Genomic DNA, 20,099 nt, shown 5'->3' with positions numbered 1-20,099 from the left:
AATTTGACTCTACTATTTAATTTTAGTATTTTTTCAAATACACAAATCAATAGCATGTTTGCTAATAAGAATTCCAATATACTCTCTGCCACAGGACTTAGGCGTTGAGTTGCTGAATGTTCTCCATCGAGTGATACTGACTAGAGAGTCACCTTCCATTCAGCTGGCTTCACTTGAAGTTGTAAGACAGATTATCTACGCAGCCCAGGAACACGTAAAGGAAAAGAGGAGAAGTGCAGAAGGTGAGTATCAGAAGGCCAAAAACTGATCACAGAGAAAAGGGCATTATATCCTCTTAGGGGAAAATGTATAGAGATAAGTCAGTACAGGATGAATACAGAGTAAATTGTGGGGGGAAGGGGCAAGCACTAACAACTGAAGGCATCAGGATGGATTTCCTATAGGAGGGAGCACTAAAGCTGAATTTAGGGGAAAGCTAGGGATTTGACAACGTTAAATTAAGAGGAAATTCATTTCAAGCATCCTGCATTCTCATTGGATCTCATCAGCTCCGATGGGTTACCTTGTCATCATTATGCAGATGACTCCCAAGTATACGTATCTAGCCCTGTAATCTCTTTCCTCCTAGTCCTTCCCTAGCTCCAGCTTGACTGCACCCCATCCAAGCCACTCGTCTACTCACACCACTTGAATGGGATGGGAGTCACCAGTTCTGTTCCTTCCTGTGAGGAGGATCACCAGGCCTTACCCCTTGCCCTCCCTCCGACTGTCAGACCCCAGGCACTGTAGTCTTCATACCTACTGAGGCAATCTTTGGACCCTTCTGCCTTTCCATCAGCCTGGACTCTCTACCCTTAAGACTTATAGGCCTTGTCATCTGCCCAGCAGCTGAACTTCCTTATGTCCTGTCACCCCAGATTAGAGTGTGAGCTTCTTGAGAGCTGGGACTGTCTCCCCTTTTCTGTTCTATCTCCAGTAACATTCCTTATCAATGACTATTTCCAACTGGATGTCCCATAGGCCTCTCCAACTCAGTACGTCTAGAATTGAATTCATTTTCTTTCCACTCAAACCCCATCACCCTTCCTAAGTATCTTGTTTCTATCAAGTAAACAACCACATTTCTAGTCTTCTAGGTCTACAGAGTTATCTTTGACTCTTCCTTCTCCCTCACTCCACACTTGCTCTCATTTACCAGTTTTCATCAGGTCTACCTCCAAAACACCCTTGCATCTTTCCTTCTCTTTATTTGTTAAGCTATTAATCTCATTAGCCCTTGACTGGACTCTTACAACAACCTCCTGCTTGTTCTCCCTGCTTCTATTCTCTCTAAGCAGGCCTCCACACAGGTGCTTAATTGATAAATTCACAATTCTGACCATATCATCCCTCTGTTCAAGAAATTTTAACACCTCCCTTTTGCCCTTAGGATAAAATAGAAACTCATCTGTTAAGTATTTAAAGCCATGTTTGAACACCACCTAGCTAAAAGTAACACAGTCCCTGTTGTCAAAGATCTCTCATTCTAACAAGGAAAACAAAGAAGCTACCTGGCACAGTGGATGGAGTGCTGGGCCTGGAGTCAGAAAGACCTGAGTTCAAATTCGCCTTTAGACACTTACTAGCTCTAGGACTCTGGACAGGTCACTGAACTTGTGTCTGCTTTAGTTTCCTCAACTGTAGAATGAGGATAACAACAGTACCTACCTCCCAAGGTTGTTGTGAGGATCAAATGAGATGACATCTATAAAACCCTTACCAAATGCTTGTTGCCTTTGCCAGTGTAGACAAGGTCCCGGTAACCTCTAATGCATCTTTACAGAAGATGTTTAATTTTGGCCTATGCTTGTGGGATCTGAAAATAGTTCATAGATCAGCTAAAATTTTTATAAATACTGAAAACATTCTCTATTTAATCCAGTCCTGTTTTGGCTACTGATACTCACTTGCACTGTTGGAAAGTACTGGTGAAAATCCTTAGGCCAGAATAAGTTTTGGCGTGCTGATAAGCTAAGTCATTTATCTTCAGGTCTGCAAAGTACTTTTTTGGTGATATAATCACGTACCTCCAGAATGACTCATGAAGGTTATGGGTGAAATTGGCTTTGAAAATATGATTTTGTAGATTTTTGTGAGGCATTCCCATCCTATTCCAAGTCTGCAGTCTTTACTTAGCTATCAGTCTTTAATTGGGATTGAAGCTGTTTTTAGAGCAGTCTGCTACAATAACTTTGCTTTCTTATCCTCCTACTCTTCTACCTGGTCAATCATTTAATTAGAAAATATTTTAAAGCATTCAAGCTCACTAAGAATAAAGTGTTAGTTCCATGTTAGTTCCACTTTGTTTCAGATTTGGCACAAAAATACCCAGACTGTATTTACTTTAGCAAACCAAAAGCTGGAATATTTTTCAAACCTTAATCCTTATGCCTTGTAGTTGATGATGGAGCTGCTGAAAAGGAAACCCTGCCAGAATTTGGGGAAGGAAAAGACACAGGAGGACTGGTACCTGGAAGATCTCTGGTGTTTGCAACCTTGGAGCTGTGTGTGTGCATTCTGGTCCGCCAGCTTCCGGAGTTAAATCCTAAACTGACAGGAAGTCCAGTAGTAAAAGCTGCAAAAGCACAGATTCTGTCAGAGGATGGAAATAAGCTGGTTTCAGCAGCATTAATTATCCTCTCTGAACTTCCTGGAGTATGTTCTCCTGAAGGTAGGATGTGATACATGATTGTCTTACATGTGTTGGGAGGTGGGAAAGAATATTAAGAGATAATCGAGTCTCGATGGTGATCTTTGTTAAACCAGCTTGAAAGGCAAAGTCCCAGCTATTGTTTCTGATCCTTTAACAATATGGCATTCTAATAATTACTGTAGTAAAATGTTGAAAACAAGAGATAGTTGCTTTTTATAAAGAGCAGAAGATTGATGGACTTTCCGATAATTGAAAATCTTTTTTTAATCAATGAATGGCAGTCATTGGCACATAAAACGGCACAGTTGGGTATTTACTGTTTTATAGTCTTCTCTTCTATGTAATCTACTGTCCCAGCCTGGAATGGAGGTAACACTTTGACATTGCAACCATTTCACTTTAGATCCAAATCATGCTTTAAAAAAGAAAATCCGCCTGAATACCATATTATCAGTAGTTATAACATTGAAACATTAAAAATTACTTTAACTCTGTAATATAGAGAAGATGATTATAAACTTAAAATTTTCCTTATTATTCACCTTCATTTTAGAAACAAATCTAAATTAAATTATTCTTGCTAACTGCTGGCCTGTTGTGACACAGATTACCTTTGTGAGCATATAAAATTCAAAGTCCGATAAAATAGTATGAAAAGAACCCATGATTATGCTAACAACAATGGCTTTGAAAGTCTTTTCACATGTTTATTATCACATTTGATCTTCACAACAATCTTGGGAGGTAGGTATTACTATTATTACTCTAATTTATAGATGAAGAAACTGAGGAAGGCAGAGGCTAAATGCCTTGCCCAAGGTCACGTGACTAATATCTAAAGCATTATTCAAACACAGGGCTTCCTGACTCTTAACACTTTTTCTGCTATGCCTCCTAATGACAATAGACGGTCTACTGTAGGAAACATTGTGGAATCGACATTGATATAATACAATATGACATTTTAAGTTATCAGTCTTATATTTTATTGAGTTCTATTACATAGAATTTTGTGCAGTCAAATCTCTCTACCTTTTAATGTATCAATTATTATATTTATTTGATAAAATTGCTTCTTCTGTAAATGAGATATGTTCAATTTTATAGTCTTTTTTAAAGATTTAAGTCAATAATTGTGTTCACATTTATACTATAACATGATGTGAGTTGTAAATTTATTTTCTAGCATATCATTTTTCCAGATACCTTTGTTTTTTATAGGTGTATCAGACACCAAGATTTTGTATATATTTCGTTCTTCTTCTGGATGCCCTATTCTGTTTCATTGATCTAATTTTTTATTTTCTGCTCAATACCATATAGTTTTGGTCATTCCTGTTTTGGACATGCAAGGTCACCTTTTGCAGCTTTGTTTTCTTTTCTCCAAAGGAACCTCTTGATATGTGTCTTTTTTCCCATATAAAATTTGATAGGATTGCATATACTTCTACAAAGAAATACTTTAACAGTGTATTTGCTGTCAGTCAGCAAGAACTTATTAAGCCCTTTTTATGGGCCAGGAATTTTGCTAAGGACATTTCAGATACAAAAATGGCCAAAAACAAAAACAGGCTTTGCTCTCGAGGAGTACATTGTACATTCTAATGGGTAGGACAAATGCAAATCACTGTATGTATGCAGAAGCGCTATACAGAGTAAATGAAGATAATCCTAACACACACACATACATAGACATACCTCTTAAAATTCTTCAGACCCAACCCAGGTGCCACTTCATCAATGAAGCATTTTTTCTGGTCTCCCAGTTGGAAATAGTCTCTCCCTTATGGAAGTCTCATAGCATTTTGAACCACTTGTGTGCACCTCTTCTGTATTCTAATTTGTGTTATATCCATCTGTGTCCCTATCTTATCTCCTCTTCTCAGTTTTAATCTCCTTGAACATAAAGATTTTTTCAGTTCTATACTCATAGTACCCAGCTCATTGTCTTAGTAGACACTCAATTTGTGGGTAAATTGATTTGAAAGCCAGGCTCTCCCCATAATTAAAGGCCCTGCTTAACTCGAGTGTCCTTTAGGAAACCCATATTAATCTTTGCTTTATTTAACTCCTATTATACTTATTATCTATAATCACACAATTAAGCTGTCATAATCACTAATTCTCTGTTTGCTTCACACACGTCTTAACAATACTATGAAATTGTTTGACTGAGTCAGGATCCCTCCTTCTTAGACGGAGAGGCAGAGGAGGAATGGCATCTTGGCTGCTCTTGGCTAACAGGACAGTCACAGTTTTTCTCTTCTTGTAGCCCTTTTTCCAACACCTCAGCCTGTCTTTGCAGTGAATGGAAGTACTCATAACAGCTGCAGTCGCTTAGAGTATCTCAGCTGTCTTACCCTCTCTCCATTTATCCTTCCTTCCTTCATGAATTTGGTGCATGGCTCAAGGCGGCTGCATCCACTCACAGGGCTGTGTTCATCCTTCATTGCTGAAGAAGACCATGCCATCAGAGACATGATGATATGACTTGCACTTGACTTTGTTTTGAGTGAGGGAGGGCTGTGCAGGTCACCAGCTTCACTTCTCCTCCAAAGCCATCTGAATCCAGTGACCAGATATTCATCAGGATGACTGGAGATGACCCTCACTCAAAACAAAGTCAAGTGTAAGTCATGTCATCTTTTCTCTGATGGCGTGGTCTTCTTTGGCCACAAAGGACAAACACGACATGGCTCAAAATTTTTCTTACCTCCCCATCTCCTCTCCTCATACTTGGGAACTTCAGCATATATATTGACTCTTCCCCGAACACCCTAACCACTCAGTTCCTCAACCCACTCACTTCCCATGAGTCACTCCTCCACCCTGTCTCAGCCACACACAAAGATAACTTGTTTTTTCTATCACCAGCAGATATATTACCTCTCTGTTCAAGAAATCTAAAATCTCTTTATCTGACCATAATCTGTTGGCTTTTTACTTCTCCCTCTGCTTTTACTTAAAACCCCTTTTTGTCTGCACTGTGCCCTTTAATCTCTTGCCCCCTCAGTTCTCTTTCAGGCCACCTCTCCTGTACTAACCACCCTCTCTTCTTATCCCATCTTGATCTATTGGTGAACCAGTTCAACTCTACACTACCCTCTCTTATAATCCCTATCCCCTTTTTATTGTCATTTACACCCAGCCAAGCCCCAAACTTGAATCACTCCTACTATCTCCCATCTTCATTTTTACTCATATGCTGCTGGACAAAGATGGAGAAAATCATGCAACCATTTTGACTGAGTCCACTACAAATTTATCTTACACAGCCTCAACTGGGCCCTTACTTCTGCTAGGCAATCCTGCTATACATATTCCCTTATCAATTCACTGTCTCACTTTTGGGCTCTTATTTTTCCTCTCATGGAGTTGTAGTGAGCAATAAAAGTTTATCAGATCTCAAACCATACAGGAGAGATTTCACTTAACATTCTTCACTTGTTTTTTTTTTTTCTCAAGTTTAAATTTTTTCTAAATTTAAAGATCAGTCATTAGAAATAATTTCTATATTATACGTAAACTTGCAGGTCCTCAGCAAGCCAAGTTCCTTGTTTACAAACTCCATCATCCAAACTAATTCATTTCCCAGTTCTGATGATCTTGCCCACACCGACTGTTTCCAAGAACCTGGAAAATTTACAAAATAAGGGGAATTGACAGAGGTCCTGGAGAAAGGACTGAGCCTAATGCACTTCCTGCCTGCCCCATCTACCCTTAGAGCTGCTATGGGCTGTGCTCTTTGACATCTCTCCCCCTTCACCTGTGCAAGCTAGAGTAGACTAACGCTCCTGCACACCCTCATGTCCCGAGGTGGATGGCTTTAAATAAGCAGAATCAGTCCAGATAAGGCTTTCACCTCATCCCCTCCTTTCCACATACAATAATCAACTGCAAATTTTAGGTTTCAGTATTATGACAATAACCTCAAATAACTTAGTTAACATTCCAGTCCAGCTGAATGCCTTTTCAAACTACCTTACACAGAACATCAGGCATCCCATCACCATTGGCATTATATGGTGATCACATCTAACATCCCATATAAAATTATCAAGTATGAAGCAATTATATCTAATTAAGGAACTAATAATGCCAGTTCATATTTGTAGTGTTTGCCCTGTGCCAGGCATTGTGTTAAGCACTTCACAGTCATGTGAAGTAAACTGAGGTAAGTAGACATGAAGTAACTTGTTTACCCAGTTATCCCAGTTAACAAATTTCAGATCTGTGCTTTTTCTGTTTGCCTTAATGTCAAGTACTATAATAAATTCTGCCGTATCTTAAACATCAAATTAGGAGAGACACACATCACTTGTAATACAAAAGAAAATGAAATGCTTCATTCTGCAATCAAATTCCGTAGCTCTTTCCCTGGATGTGGAAGGCATTTTGCCTTAAAAAGACCACTGGGAATTTTTAAGTCCTTGCATTGCAATGAAGTACTGTCTACCAGAAAAATTCCTTGCACACTGTGGTCGTTGCTGTGCATAAAGTTCCCTGGTTCTGCTCCTTTCACTCAGCATCAGCTCATGTAAGTCCTTCCAGTCCTCTCTGAAGTCTTCCTGTTCATTATTTCTTATGGCGCAATAGTATTCCATTACATTCATATACCACAATTTATTCAGCCATTCCCCAATTGATGGACATCCCCTTGATTTCCAGTTCATTCTCTCTTCCTGTTCCATCCTTTTGGCAATCTCCTCCCACCGCTGGCTCCATGTGACTCAGTCTGTGGGCTGAGCCAAAACTCAAAGCAGGTCACATGGGTCTATTAAGGGGCAAGGAAGATCTTCAGATTCTGTTTTCATTACAATTCCTTAAATACCAAACTAGATATTCCAACCAAATTCAATTACCTTTTGGTTTGTGTTCATGAAAGACTTTCCCCTTTTTCAAGAGTCATGAAGGGGTTAAGTGCCAGTCCAGTTCTGAAGTGCAAGCCTTGAAACTTTCATTGATATAGCCCCCAAACCTGTCTCTCTATAGTCAGTGAAATGACCTTCTCTAGCTGTAAAACAATAAACCAGTCATTCCCAGGAGTGGGGAGGTTATGAAGGAAGGAACTAGACCACAGTTCAGAAATGTGAAGAAAAAAAAAAAACTTTCTAAAAATGTGAAGGAGTTAAGAAGACACAGAGACGTATATAAGCACAGTAAGAAGAAACAAATAAATTAACTCCTTAGCAGCGCTGCAAATTCCTTGTTAATCTAAGCTTTCTATCTACAAATCGAGTTAAAATGCACATCTTCACCAATCTGCAGGTTTCAGGGCCACATAGCTATGAAATCTGGCCAGCAGCAGTCCCCTTAAGGAGACCAAAGCCATCTTTGGACATATTAATTCCCACAAGGAGACAGAAACAACAAAAATAACCCTAAGCTTTTGTGTTTCCAATCCATACACATAGGTCTGTGTATTTTATCATCTTTATTAATTTTGGTCAGTCAGCCACCCAGGAGAACCAGGGCACCTGCTTTTAATGTAACGTCTTCGACTGCATCACCTTGGCCAGGACTTTGGAAAGAGGACCAAAAACCCGGCCCTCCTGGTCCTTGGGGCTCAGTCCTTACAGAAGTCTGTATACTTATGACAGTACAGCAAAAGGAGGAGGAGACAACAGGAGAGGGCATGGCGTGGGGGGGGAAGGTGAGACAACTTGTGGCAAAGGTCACATTTTCTTCCTTTAGGAACCCCTAGACTATGACGACGGGAGAACATGCCCATGTGCAGAGGACCTGAGCTGCACAAGCGTTAGCCCAGCCTGGAATATTCTGGCCGCCACCTGGCTGGCCTTTCAGGAGCACACAAGGATGTCAGTCTGGGGTGCAACAATAAATTACATCACACATCCAGGGCTTCCTGCACGCCCTGGGGCCAGTGTCTCTAGAAAATATGGCAACTTAAAAAGGTCTATTCAGGGGACTCCTTCACAGTTCTCTTTCTCATGACTTTTCTGCAGCCTTTGATGCTACTAATCACTTCCCTCCTTGATATTTCTCCTCTCTAGGTTTTCAGGACACCACTCTCTTCCGGTTTTCCTCCTACCTATCTGACTACTCCTCTGTCTCCTTTGTTGGATCCTCCTCCATATCACACCCTCTAACCATAGGTGTACCTCAGGGCTCTGTCCTGGGCTCTCCTCTCTCCTACCTTTATACTACTTCATTTAGTGATGCTACCAGCTTACTTTACATCTTGATGCTGAAGATTCTCAAATCTACTTTTCCTGCCTCACCCTCTCTGCTGACTCCAGTCTCACCTCTCCAACAGAACTCTCTAACTGAATATCCGGTACACATCTTAAACTCAACATGTCTAAAATAGAACCAGTTATCTTTCCTTCTCAACCTTCTTTGCCTCCTAGCTTCCTTATTATTGATAAGGGCAACACTATCCTCCCAGTCCCTCAGGTTCACAGTCCAGGAGTCATCCAGGATTCCTCACATACCCCATATCCAAGCTGTTGCCAAGGCCTTTCAGTTTCACCTTCACAACCTCTCTCTGATACGGTCTCTTCTCTCCTCTGACACTGCCATCCCTCTGGAGTAGACCCTCATCACTGTAGGCCTGGACTATTACAATTGTCTGCTAGCAGGTCTGCCTGCCTCAAGTCTCTCTCTGCTTCAGTTTATCCTCCATTCTGATACTAAGATGATTTTCCTAAAGCATAGAGCCAGTTGGGTCATCCCTCTACTAAATAAACTCCAGGGGTTCCCTGTTAACCTCCAGGATCAAAAAAGAATGCTCTGTTTGGTATGCAAAGCCCTTTAGAACACAGCCCTCTCCTACCTTTCTAGTCTTTTTACACCTTTCTCCCCAATACATACTCTTAGATTCAGCGACATTGGCCTCTTGGCTGTTCCACAACCAAGAAACTCCATCTCTTGGTTCTGGGCATTCTTTCTGGCTGTCCCCCATGCCTGGAATGCTCTTCCACCTCCACTATGACAGCTGACCTCTCTGGCTTCCAAATCTCAACTGAAATCCCGTTTACAGAAGGCTTTTATCTTGTATAGAACTTTGTATACGTTTATTTGCATGTCCTCTTTCCCATTAGCTACTTAAGGACAGAGCCTTTCTTTTACCGCTTTTTGTATCTTCAGTGCTTAGCACAGTGCCTAGCACATGGTGGGTGGTTAATAAATGCTTATTGGCTGATTATTACTTTAGCTGACAGGTCATGAAGTTTCTGGCATCAGCTAAAACTACTGAAGCACAAAGACTGTGGCAGGGAGCACCTGCAACTGCAGTCCCACTTCCTCACAAATTATTGCTACAGTCTCTCTCTGAAAATTAAGCCACATTTCCTTTCTCTGATATACTACCTCATAGAAGAAACCACCTGCCCTTTCCCTCTTCCTTAGGGTTGAGATTTCGATCACAGGCCTGCTTCTGTCTTTAGACTCAAGTAAATAAATATCCATTACAGTTGTAAGACCTGTCTTTAAAACTAGATCTTAAGTACCTGTGGCCAAGCACATTCACACCAAGTCTTACAAGAACAGTCTAGAAAAAAAAAAGTACATGTTGATTTGAAGTGAATTACGAAGTGGCATGTATTTGATAACTTTTATTTTTATAGAGCTTTATTGATTTATAGAATCATTTTTAGAGCTGAAAGTCAACAAGGCAGCAAGCATTTATTAATCCCCTATCCCTACCATGTATCAGGACTGAATTTATCCTAATGTTTTAACAGATGAGCAAACAGGCCCACAGTAATTAAATGATTATCCACGGTCATACAGGTAGTAAGTAACAGGCACAGGCTTTTATCCCAGGTTCTCTAAAATCAGTGATCTTTCCATTATGCCAAATTTTCAACTGACACATCAAATGCAGATAAATAATGGCATTTGATACTATCAATTCTGATTTATCCAAAGAGGTGATTTAATTTTTTTCTTAAATAGTTCACAACTTTGAGATTCTGTTTCAACCAAAGACTAGATACATTTATAAAGCACCAAGTATAATCAGAAAAATTAAATTCTGTACTAGAAACATTATTTAAAGATACCTTTAAAAGTTCATATCACTGATATTAACAATTGAAACCCTTTGGCAAGAATATCCTAAGAGCAACAAATTGTATTTTAACTTGCAATAAATATTGGCATATCCTGATAATTAGATCATAGATTTAGAGCTGAAAGGGACTGTGTTGATCTGGCTTTGTAGGCATATTATTAACATGTGAAGTTTAAAGTAGGAAAATACATTTTTTTCTTACAGGAAGCATTTCAGTTCTACCTACTATTCTATACCTTATAATTGGGGTCCTCCGAGAAACTGCTGTGAGGTTACCTGGAGGCCAGCTCTCTTCTACGGTTGCAGCTGCTCTACAAGCCTTGAAAGGAATATTGTCTTCTCCTTTGGCACGAGCAGAGAAGAGTCATAATGCTTGGACTGACCTTCTTCGAAGTGCTTTAACAACAATCCTAGACTGCTGGGATCCAGGTAACTAACGCTTTGTCAGTAAACAAAAACTTGTCCAGTTTTCCTTTTAGGATGACCTATTGCATAATTCACTGTGGCTCTTAAATTTTAATAAAGTTACAGCAAACTCCAAAAGCTTTCTTTTGATAGAACTCTATATTCATTGGATATGTGTTCCATAGGGTAGGCATAGGTAGGTAGAGAGCTAAGGACATAATTTATGTTCAGGTGTTTAATCCTTAACCTTTATAGGAATTAAATGTCATGCAGTCATCTTAAGGAGCAGCTGAGACAGTATGTTTAATAAAAATAGAAGCACTATGCAGCATGACTGATTAATCACCACCCATCAGGGTTCAGTTTACTTTTTTTCTTTGGTGGTTTTTATTTGCAGCTGTTTAAGCATTTTTCAAAGCTCTTAAGTGTATTAGAAAATTGTCCTCGCCTCCCCTGCACCACATTATAAAATTCAAAGGCCGCCCCATCCCATTCTCATCTAATACAGCATTGTCTTGAAGCTGGCTCTGTCTCATTGGAGTCGGATTGTCCTCCATCTACCTCAGTATCCCACTCTGCACTCTGCAGTTAATGGAATGGCATTAGATACAGCTTTGGAACCAAAAGATAACTTTTGCTTTACTTTATAAATGAAAGTTTCTGATGAGTATAACTCACTGACTTCACTGCCTTGATTTTGAAGTTTGCTGCTCTAGGCTGTTCCACTAAGCTGTTTACTTTTCTTTCCTTGTTCCTAGTATTATTTGATGCCATGAAGACTATATTAGTCTACTCTAGGTATATATGGTACTTTGTTTTCCTGTGAACAGTTAAAGTACTTAAAGCAATGCTTTGAAGAAGTAATTTTTTCTAAACATTCAAGAATATTAAAGGTTAATACAGTTTAAAAGAGGGTAACTCCCTGATTATACAGTGGCTACACAACCATATTTATAAACTCATTATGGATAATACTCACATTCAGATCATTTTTAATGAAGATTTCAAATGGGAAAAGAATGTATGAGTAGGCATAAAAGCACTTGAGTCGTACCTTCAGCAGCAACATTAAAAAACTATTCATTAGCTGAACTCAGGCTAAATGACACTAAGCTGAATGCCAGGTTTTATAAAATGTAGGTCAGAGAAGGTCCCTGTCCCAGAAAATCTTAAAGGGTTTTTTTTTTATCATTTTTATTGAAAGTCATTAGGTAGGTAGGAAAAAAACTAGAACCACTTAAGGGGAAGACTGACAGTAAGTTTTTGATTTTCATAGATTGATGGAAGCAAAAACCACAAAGTGGGTTTTACTCCTACTTTGACATCAGGTTCTACAAAAACAATAAAATAGGCAGCTTCTTTGACTAGAATCAATCTCTCTCATCTATGAATTCACCCAACAAAGGATTGCTCCTAATATGGTATTTACTCAGTCATGTGTCTTTCTGTCCCTGATAATAGCCTTTGGTAGCAAAATTAGTTACATCTAAGTCTCATTTTTATATGAGGCATGTTGCTCTTTTGTGCATTATATCTGTACTTTATTCAAATACCCAGAAATCCTGTGGCAGGGGGCATAGCCAAATTGATACATATATATATGTGTATGTGTATATATATATTTCAGATCATTTTTATGTCTTTTCCTCTTAAGCTTAATTGCATTTTCATTAGACATTTTTATCATATCAAAGTATAGATAATAGAAATACTATTTTTTTCCAATGTCTAGCAACTACAGATAACAAATAAGTTGCTTTTATGGCCCTACTTAAACAATATTTATAGTCTCAAAAAATAGCGTTTCCATTTTTGTAATTTATTTGTTATGATGGTCAATACTTTGTCAAGACCTCAAATGTAGGCCAAAAACCTTTTAGAATGGGCATGTTCATTTGTCTTTAAGAAAATCAGATGTCACAGCATATGCTGCAGAACTTTTAAAATGTCTTACTATACTAATTCATGTACTATCAAAAGGTCCACTGTTGTTGCCATTGCTGCTGCTGACCCAGTGATGGCGCTAGTGCTTTAAAGGGATTTCGCACCCATCTCAGAAGGAGATAGGATTAGGGAAGGGGCACAAGAGTGTTAGAAGAAGGGTAGAAGGATAAAGAAGAGTCTCATAGAGCTTTATCTCCTTAGGAGTAAAAAAACATACAGACTAGTTGACTACGATATAGTCATAGAATTAAGGCTTATGAGGTATTTTAAAAATTCTTCACTTCAACCTGTACCCAAAGTATAACTCCTCTACATTGTCCCTAATATATGATTATTTGGACTCTTCTTTGAAAACTTCCAGGGATGAGAATTCACTACTAGTCCCAGAAGCAAGCCATTCTAGATATAGGTAATTCTCCCTCTTTCTCTCTGCCTCTCTCTCTCAATCTCCTGTCTTCTGTTTCAAAGACAACTCTAATTCATGTGAAAGATTTTTAAAATTGTTTTGGTTTGGGTTTTTGTTGTGTTTTTTTTTTTATTTGTTTGAGTGTTTTTTACCATATATTGAACCAAAATCTGATTCCCTCTTATCTTCATGAACCAGTCCTAGTCCTACCCTCTGGGGACAAGCAGAATGAGATTACTGTCCCAATATGACAGTCCTTTGAATATTGCATGCAGCCTGTTATGGTCTCCCTAAAGTATGTTCTTGTCAGAATTCTCCAAGTACCCTCTAAATCCTGCTTTCCTTTCTTTGGACATGTCAGTTTCCCTATCTATATGGGGCATATAGAATGGGATACAGAACTCCAGGTGTGGTTTGGCCAGGTCAGTCAACAAAAGTTTACCTTCTCTCCCTACCATCCCCATCCCCTTATTGAGGAAAAAAAACAAAATCCTGGCTATAAATATGAATATAATAAAGTCAAGCAAATTCCTGCATTTGTCCGTGCCCAAACATGACACGACTTCTTCTGCACTATCTAGTCCTTCACTTCAAGCGGGAGATGTGTCAGATTCTTCATCGTTAGTCCTTTGGCATCTCGGCTGGTTATCATGCTGATCAAAGTTCCTAATTCCCTCCAAGCTGTACGTCTTTACCGTATTGTTGTCGTTGTATGAATCATTCCCCTGGTCCTGTTCACTCCCCTCAGTATCAGCCCACACAGGTCTTCCCAGGCTTCCCTGAAGCCATCTGCATCATTTCATCCTCTTTATATGACATCATTTGCTCAGCCATCCACAACTGATGGGCTTCCATCAGCTTCCGATTCTTTGCCAACACACCAGGAGCTGGAAGTATTTTTTATATCTTTATTTAGACTTTCTTTTGCTTAGGACTAATCCCTCCCTTAATCTGTTCTTCCTTCTTCCCTTCCCCCTGTTTCCCTATTGAGTGAAATATATTTCTGTCCTCGGTTGTGTGTGTCCGTATGTGTTTGTGTCTTCTTCCCTCCCTTGACTAGTTTGGATGAGAATCCGGTTCACGTATCAGCCGTCCCCCCCAACCCTTTGCACCTTGCTTGTAGAGATTATATTTGTACACCCTGATTTATGTAAGGTCATCTACTCCTCGCTCTCCTAATTTACTTGTGGTATCACTCCTTACATCTAATTCATGTATCCATTTTGTAGTTATCTTGGTATACAGTGTACGATAGTGGTCTCTAGCTAGTTTCCGCCATACTAGTTAGTCCAATTATTCTTTTATCTCTCCTTGATCTGTCTTCCCGATCCGTTGTTTTTGCTATGAGATGATTTGTATTCTTTTCTGGTTTTTTTGGTCTTTTGACATTGTTTTATTTCTCGTTGTTAATAAAAGCACTAACTTCTCTTTGGTCCGTCCTAATTTTCAGGAAATTTATTGCTTGCATACTTCTTGTGCCAAGCTGTTAATTCCTTTTCCATTTTTTTTTGTCATAACTCTCTTTTTCAGTTTTTTTCCCTCTAGCCCTGATTTTTTTTAAAAACTCTCGCTGCATCTCTTCTAGGAGTGCTAGTAGAATATGTGTCCAAGGTGCTTCTAGATGTCTTGGAGTCAGTCTTTTTTTCTGGGTGGTGGGACTGTTTTTCTGTTTGCTTGTCCTTCCAGCCTACTTCCTGACTTGAGATCTGATGTCTGGATTGGTCCAATCACTGAGTATTGTATTATTCCCAATGATCTCTAGTGCACCCTGATCCAGTCTGATCCAGGGCAAAGTCTGATTGTTGCCCTTCTAATCCGGGTTCTTCAGAAGCTACTGATTTGGATTTGGGCTTGACCAACAGCATTCTCCACTCACCCCACTTGGAGTTTCAGTAGACCACTGCCAGACTCCAACCCTGGTAGCCAGCTGGAAAGCTCTGCTGGTTCAGAGGGACAGAAATGCAAGCTTCCCTTTGATCTGAGATTCCTGCCCTTACTATTCCTCTTCAGACTTTAGACTAGAAGCTAGACCTGAGACCATGTTCTGTCCTGCACGGGTTCAGGCCACAAAATGGAACGTGGGGACTATTCCTTGCCCCAGAATCCTACTCCAAAGCACAGGGTCATTTCTCAGTCTTTTCTGGATCTGCATCCCACAACTGGGTAATGAGGGACAGAATTGCCAGCTGGTGCCTACCCTGTGCCCTGCACACCTTTGTGCTGAATCTGGGATCTCACGGACTGCTCTCAGCCTGTCCCTGCACCTGGTCAGACCTCCAGCCCCAGTGTCTACACACTTCTTTGTCTCCTTATGTTAAACTGGGCTGGAAAATGACATTCCAGTGTCTTGAATTTCCCAGTCAGGATTTAGTCTAGTGCATCTTTTAGATCTGTTTAGAAGATGGGAGGGCAGAGGACATTGAGTTCTAGTGGGTGATGTAAGGGGTACAACCTGATAATCTTCTTCCTGCTGCTTCACTGTCTTGGCAAAGTAAGGCTCCGTGAGACATCTTCTTGGAGGAAACAGTTCTGAGACAGCTATGGGAGTATGTTACTAACATGGCACCTGAAGGGAAGGAATGGACCTCCCATCCAGAGAACATTTCAGCCACCCTGATGAGCTTTAAAAAAAGAAAGTTTTCTTATAACTCTTTACACTTAGTCTAACATATTTGATTGACTCATAGAAGCCCAAACCAGCGTGCAGTCTCTGCAGATCACTAGAGCAGTCGTTTACCCTCTGTACCTGAGAGACTTGCTCTGCTCTGTTATTTGTGTCCTCACCTAACTTTTCCTGCTGCCAGCTGCCTTTCTGCAGCGTCTGTACCCTGAAAAGCTTCCAGCCGTTTAGACCACCAGAAACCTTTTGTTTTTCCTCCTGGTCTTTTATCTCTCAGGTATAAACAATCTGAAATAGTAGATACCAAGACCCTGATTGCCACAAATCAAACAGAAGGCTTGATTAGCCGATGACTTTCTAGGCCTCTGCTTCCTTTGAGCAAGCCAGACTACGTGATCTCTGCAGTCCCTTCCAGGCCCCTAAGAATGTTTATATCAGCCCTACCAGGAAAATTCCAAGTTCCCCTTTTCCTGCCAGCTCACTAAAGACACAGTAGAAGCAAGTTAAAATGAGCCTCATTTTCACGATATTTTTCTAAAGGAACTTCTATCCCAAGGTCATGAGATTAGGACTTATCTGCAGTGGCACAGTGGATAGAATACTGGACCTGGAATCAGGAAGACTTAAGTTCAGATCCATCCACAAGGACAAAGAAGCTGAGTGACCCTAGGCAAGTTACCCTCTGTCTGCTTTCATTTCCTCATCTGTAAAATGGAGATGATAATAGCTCCTGCCTTACGGGATTGTTTTGAGGATAAAATGACATAACAATTGGTAAAGTACTTTGCACACCTTAAATATATATGTTAGTTGTTATGAAGATATTATCTTTTTATTCGTAGCACTTTATGTAGACTTTGTGTAGGTCCAGCCTAATTTATCTGTAGCCAACATTCCTGCATAGTATTACTTTATAATAAACCAGACCTAATAGTGTATTAGGATATGAAAATGCAACTGTGGCATAAATTGAAATGCAGAAAGCCCTACTTTTACTTCCATTCTAAAATAACAGCTAAGGAAAGAGCCCCAAATGATTTATGTGTACAACTACTGCTTTAAGATTTTTATTTGCTAATGATTTATGTCATTGTGAGTCCCAGTTTTAGATTTTAAGGATTGGTGTTCATTTGTTTCAGTCATGTTGAACTCTTCATGACCCCATTTGGGGTTGGGTTTTTGAAGGGTTTTTTGCAAAGATAGTAGAGTGATTTGTCATTTTCTTCTACAGCTCATTTTACAGATGACTTTCCCAAGGTCATACAACTAGCAAGTGTCTAAGGCCAGATGTGAACTCATGAAGATGAGTCTTCCACTGTCCACTGCTCCACATTGCTGCCCAGATTTTACCTTTTAATACCATGTATCCAGCAGAAACTTTATTTTAAAAAGTCTCCCAACAATTCATAGTTATTCCACAACAGAATGTGTATTCCCGTAGGGTTTGGGTTTTTCAGTTTTTCTCCATTTGGAAAATTAAATATGAAACTAGTAGTACTTTTACCTTTTTTTAAATGTTTATATTTTTTCCCAGTTACATATACTTGCAATTTTTAACATTCATTTTTTTCCTTTTTTTAATTTAACATTTTATTTTTTCCCCAATTACATGTAAAAATAATTTTTAACATTCATTTTTAAAAATCTTGGATTCCTAGATTCTTCCCCTCCCCTTCACTGAGAAGGCAAGCAATTTGATCAAGATTATATACGTGCAGCCATGCAAAAATGTTTTTCTATATTAGCCATGTTGTGAAAGAAAATAGACCAAAAAAAGGAGAAGAAAAGTAAAATAAAAACTAGCATGCTTTGATCTGCATTCGCCTTTCATTAGTTCTTTCTCTGGAGGTAGATAGGATTTTTCATCGTAAGTCCTTCGTAATTGTCTCGGATCATTGTGTTGTAAAGAAAACTATGGAAGTTACAGTAGCTGAGAAGGCACAGCTTAGACTCTGCGACGTGGCAGATGCATGGGTGGCTCCCGTGGCCCTGTGTCTGCCCAGCATGTGTGCACAGGCAGAGGGCATGTGAATTCTCAGGTTCCACCCTGTCCCTTCACAACCGCTGGTTAATTACTGACCGTACTTCCAATAGGAGGAACATTTTACCACTGGTAAAGTAGAATTGATGTCATGGGTGAACCTTGAAACTTGAATCATTGGCTCATTTTAAAGCACAAGCTAAGGCCGAATGGCGGAGGGAGGGGACAGGAGGGTGAAGTGTGAGGTTTAAGTCCCAACTGCACCGCTTCCTGCTCCATGACAGCTTCTCTGGGCTTTGGTTTTCTAATCTGTAAAAGCTGAAGGGTTTGGACAAGGTGGCTTCTGCAACCCCTCGTAGCCCTCAGTCTAGAACTCTGTGTTCAGAACCCATCTCTAATGGACCATTTCTCTTTAGTAGATGGAGCAAAGCAAGAACTTGATGAGATCAGCCTACTTACTGCCATAACGGTATTTATCTTGTCTACAAGTCCAGAAGTGACCACCATCCAGTGCCTCCAGGAACGTTGCATAGAGAAGTTTAAAGTTACACTTGAGTTGAAAGACCCAGTAGTAAGTGTACTTGGTAGATTAATCATAGCTACTTTTATTAAACTCCCATAATGCTCTTTTCCAGTCTGCTGCCTTCCTGCCTCTTCCCTTTAAGGGACCAGATTTTTCACTGAGCTGGATATTCCTTCCAACAGTGCAGATTGCACCCCATGTCTTTTCCTGCCAGTACTATCCACCTCTCATTTGTGTCCTCCCTGAAGAGTATGTGCTGACACTCCAGGCCTCCTTTCCCATGATGATTCCACTCAGAGACTTTCCGGCCTAGTAAAATCTGCCCTAGATTGTGCACCCCTCTTCAAGAGCCTGTGTTCATGTTCAGGCCAAAGTTTTGTTTATGAAAGATGCCACGTGATAGAGTAGGGGAAGTATTGACTGTGAGTCAGAAGACCTGGGCTCAAATCCCATCTCTGGAAGAGTCTGTTAGCCTTCTCAGACCCCAACTTCCTCATCTGTAAAGTGAAGGGACTGGCCTTTGGGTACCTGCCACCTCCAGAGCTGCGATCATGTGATTCTGGGACTTTCTGTTTATTCTTTTTGGAGTAGTGAGACCCAATAGTTTCAGCTAATAATTGGAAAGGGCTTATGGCTCAGTTTTTGAAAAGTTTGATGTTAAAACATTCTCTTGTGTTGAAGTTTACGTCTTTTTCATATGAACACCAAAAAGCTTAAATTTGTTTCAAGATATTTACAAATGATCATTTGTCACTTTTTACATTAAGACTTCACAGATAGCCCAAGGAAGAACTGAGTCTGTTCCTTCAGTCACACCTCATTTGAGGTGACCTCAAAGTAATGAAATTGATTTCACAAACCTCACGTAGAAGTCACTGCCATTATAGAGTTACTAAGCTCAAACATCCTTCTACTCACAAAGAACTAATAAACTCTGTTTCCACAATAAAGAATCTGTGGATAGAGCACTGGCTGTGGAGTCAGGAGGTCCTGAATTCATATCCAGCCTCAGACACTTACTGGCTGTATGGCCCTGGGCAGGTCACTTAACCTGATGGCCTCCTCTTTCCCTCCCCCTCCCCCCTCAATAAAGAGAAAGTTTAGGAACCAGTTCTAATTCTTTTTAAATGGTAAAGCAATCGGGGTTAAGTGATTTACTTGCCCAGGGTCACACAGCTAGTAAGTGTCAAGTATCTGAGACTGGATTTGAACTCAGGTCCTCTTGGCACCAGGGCCAGTGCTCTATCCACTCTGCCACCCAACTGCCCCAGCCATTTCTAATTCTCAAGAAGAAATCCCACCTTTAGAGATATTCAAATATATCCTCAAAAAACAAGTTTTTTGGTTTGTTTGTTTTTTTTACCCCATGCCCTCTTTTTACAATGAAACACACAGCTTTAAGGTACCACTTCCATGTAGTTTGGCACAGCCAGTCAAGTACAGACCTTAATCTTAAGGGAGCTATGTTATATAAAGGTATTTGTTTAGTCTGACCAAAATTTCTTTGACATCTTCCTCAAACCATAACT

At 39.9% G+C, this 20,099-nt stretch overlaps 1 protein-coding gene across 5 annotated transcripts in view; it reads left to right on the top strand.

The window, feature by feature from the left end:
* The window catches only part of HEATR5A (HEAT repeat containing 5A), a 191,993-nt gene that overhangs the window by 148,012 nt on the left and 23,882 nt on the right, over positions 1-20,099 (top strand). For 3 of the 5 annotated variants that reach the window (XM_072622526.1, XM_072622523.1, XM_072622525.1), the window contains 4 exons: positions 95-242; positions 2,399-2,671; positions 10,896-11,120; positions 18,464-18,618. In XM_072622526.1, the coding sequence (XP_072478627.1) occupies positions 95-242; positions 2,399-2,671; positions 10,896-11,120; positions 18,464-18,618 (801 nt within the window). The other 2 variants (XM_072622524.1, XM_072622527.1) reach the window with 2 other exon arrangements.

The sequence above is a fragment of the Notamacropus eugenii genome, chromosome 7 (genome assembly GCF_028372415.1).
Source record: "Notamacropus eugenii isolate mMacEug1 chromosome 7, mMacEug1.pri_v2, whole genome shotgun sequence".
NCBI classification, from domain to species: Eukaryota; Metazoa; Chordata; class Mammalia; order Diprotodontia; family Macropodidae; genus Notamacropus; species Notamacropus eugenii.
This window is presented reverse-complemented; position numbering and strand designations above follow the sequence as displayed.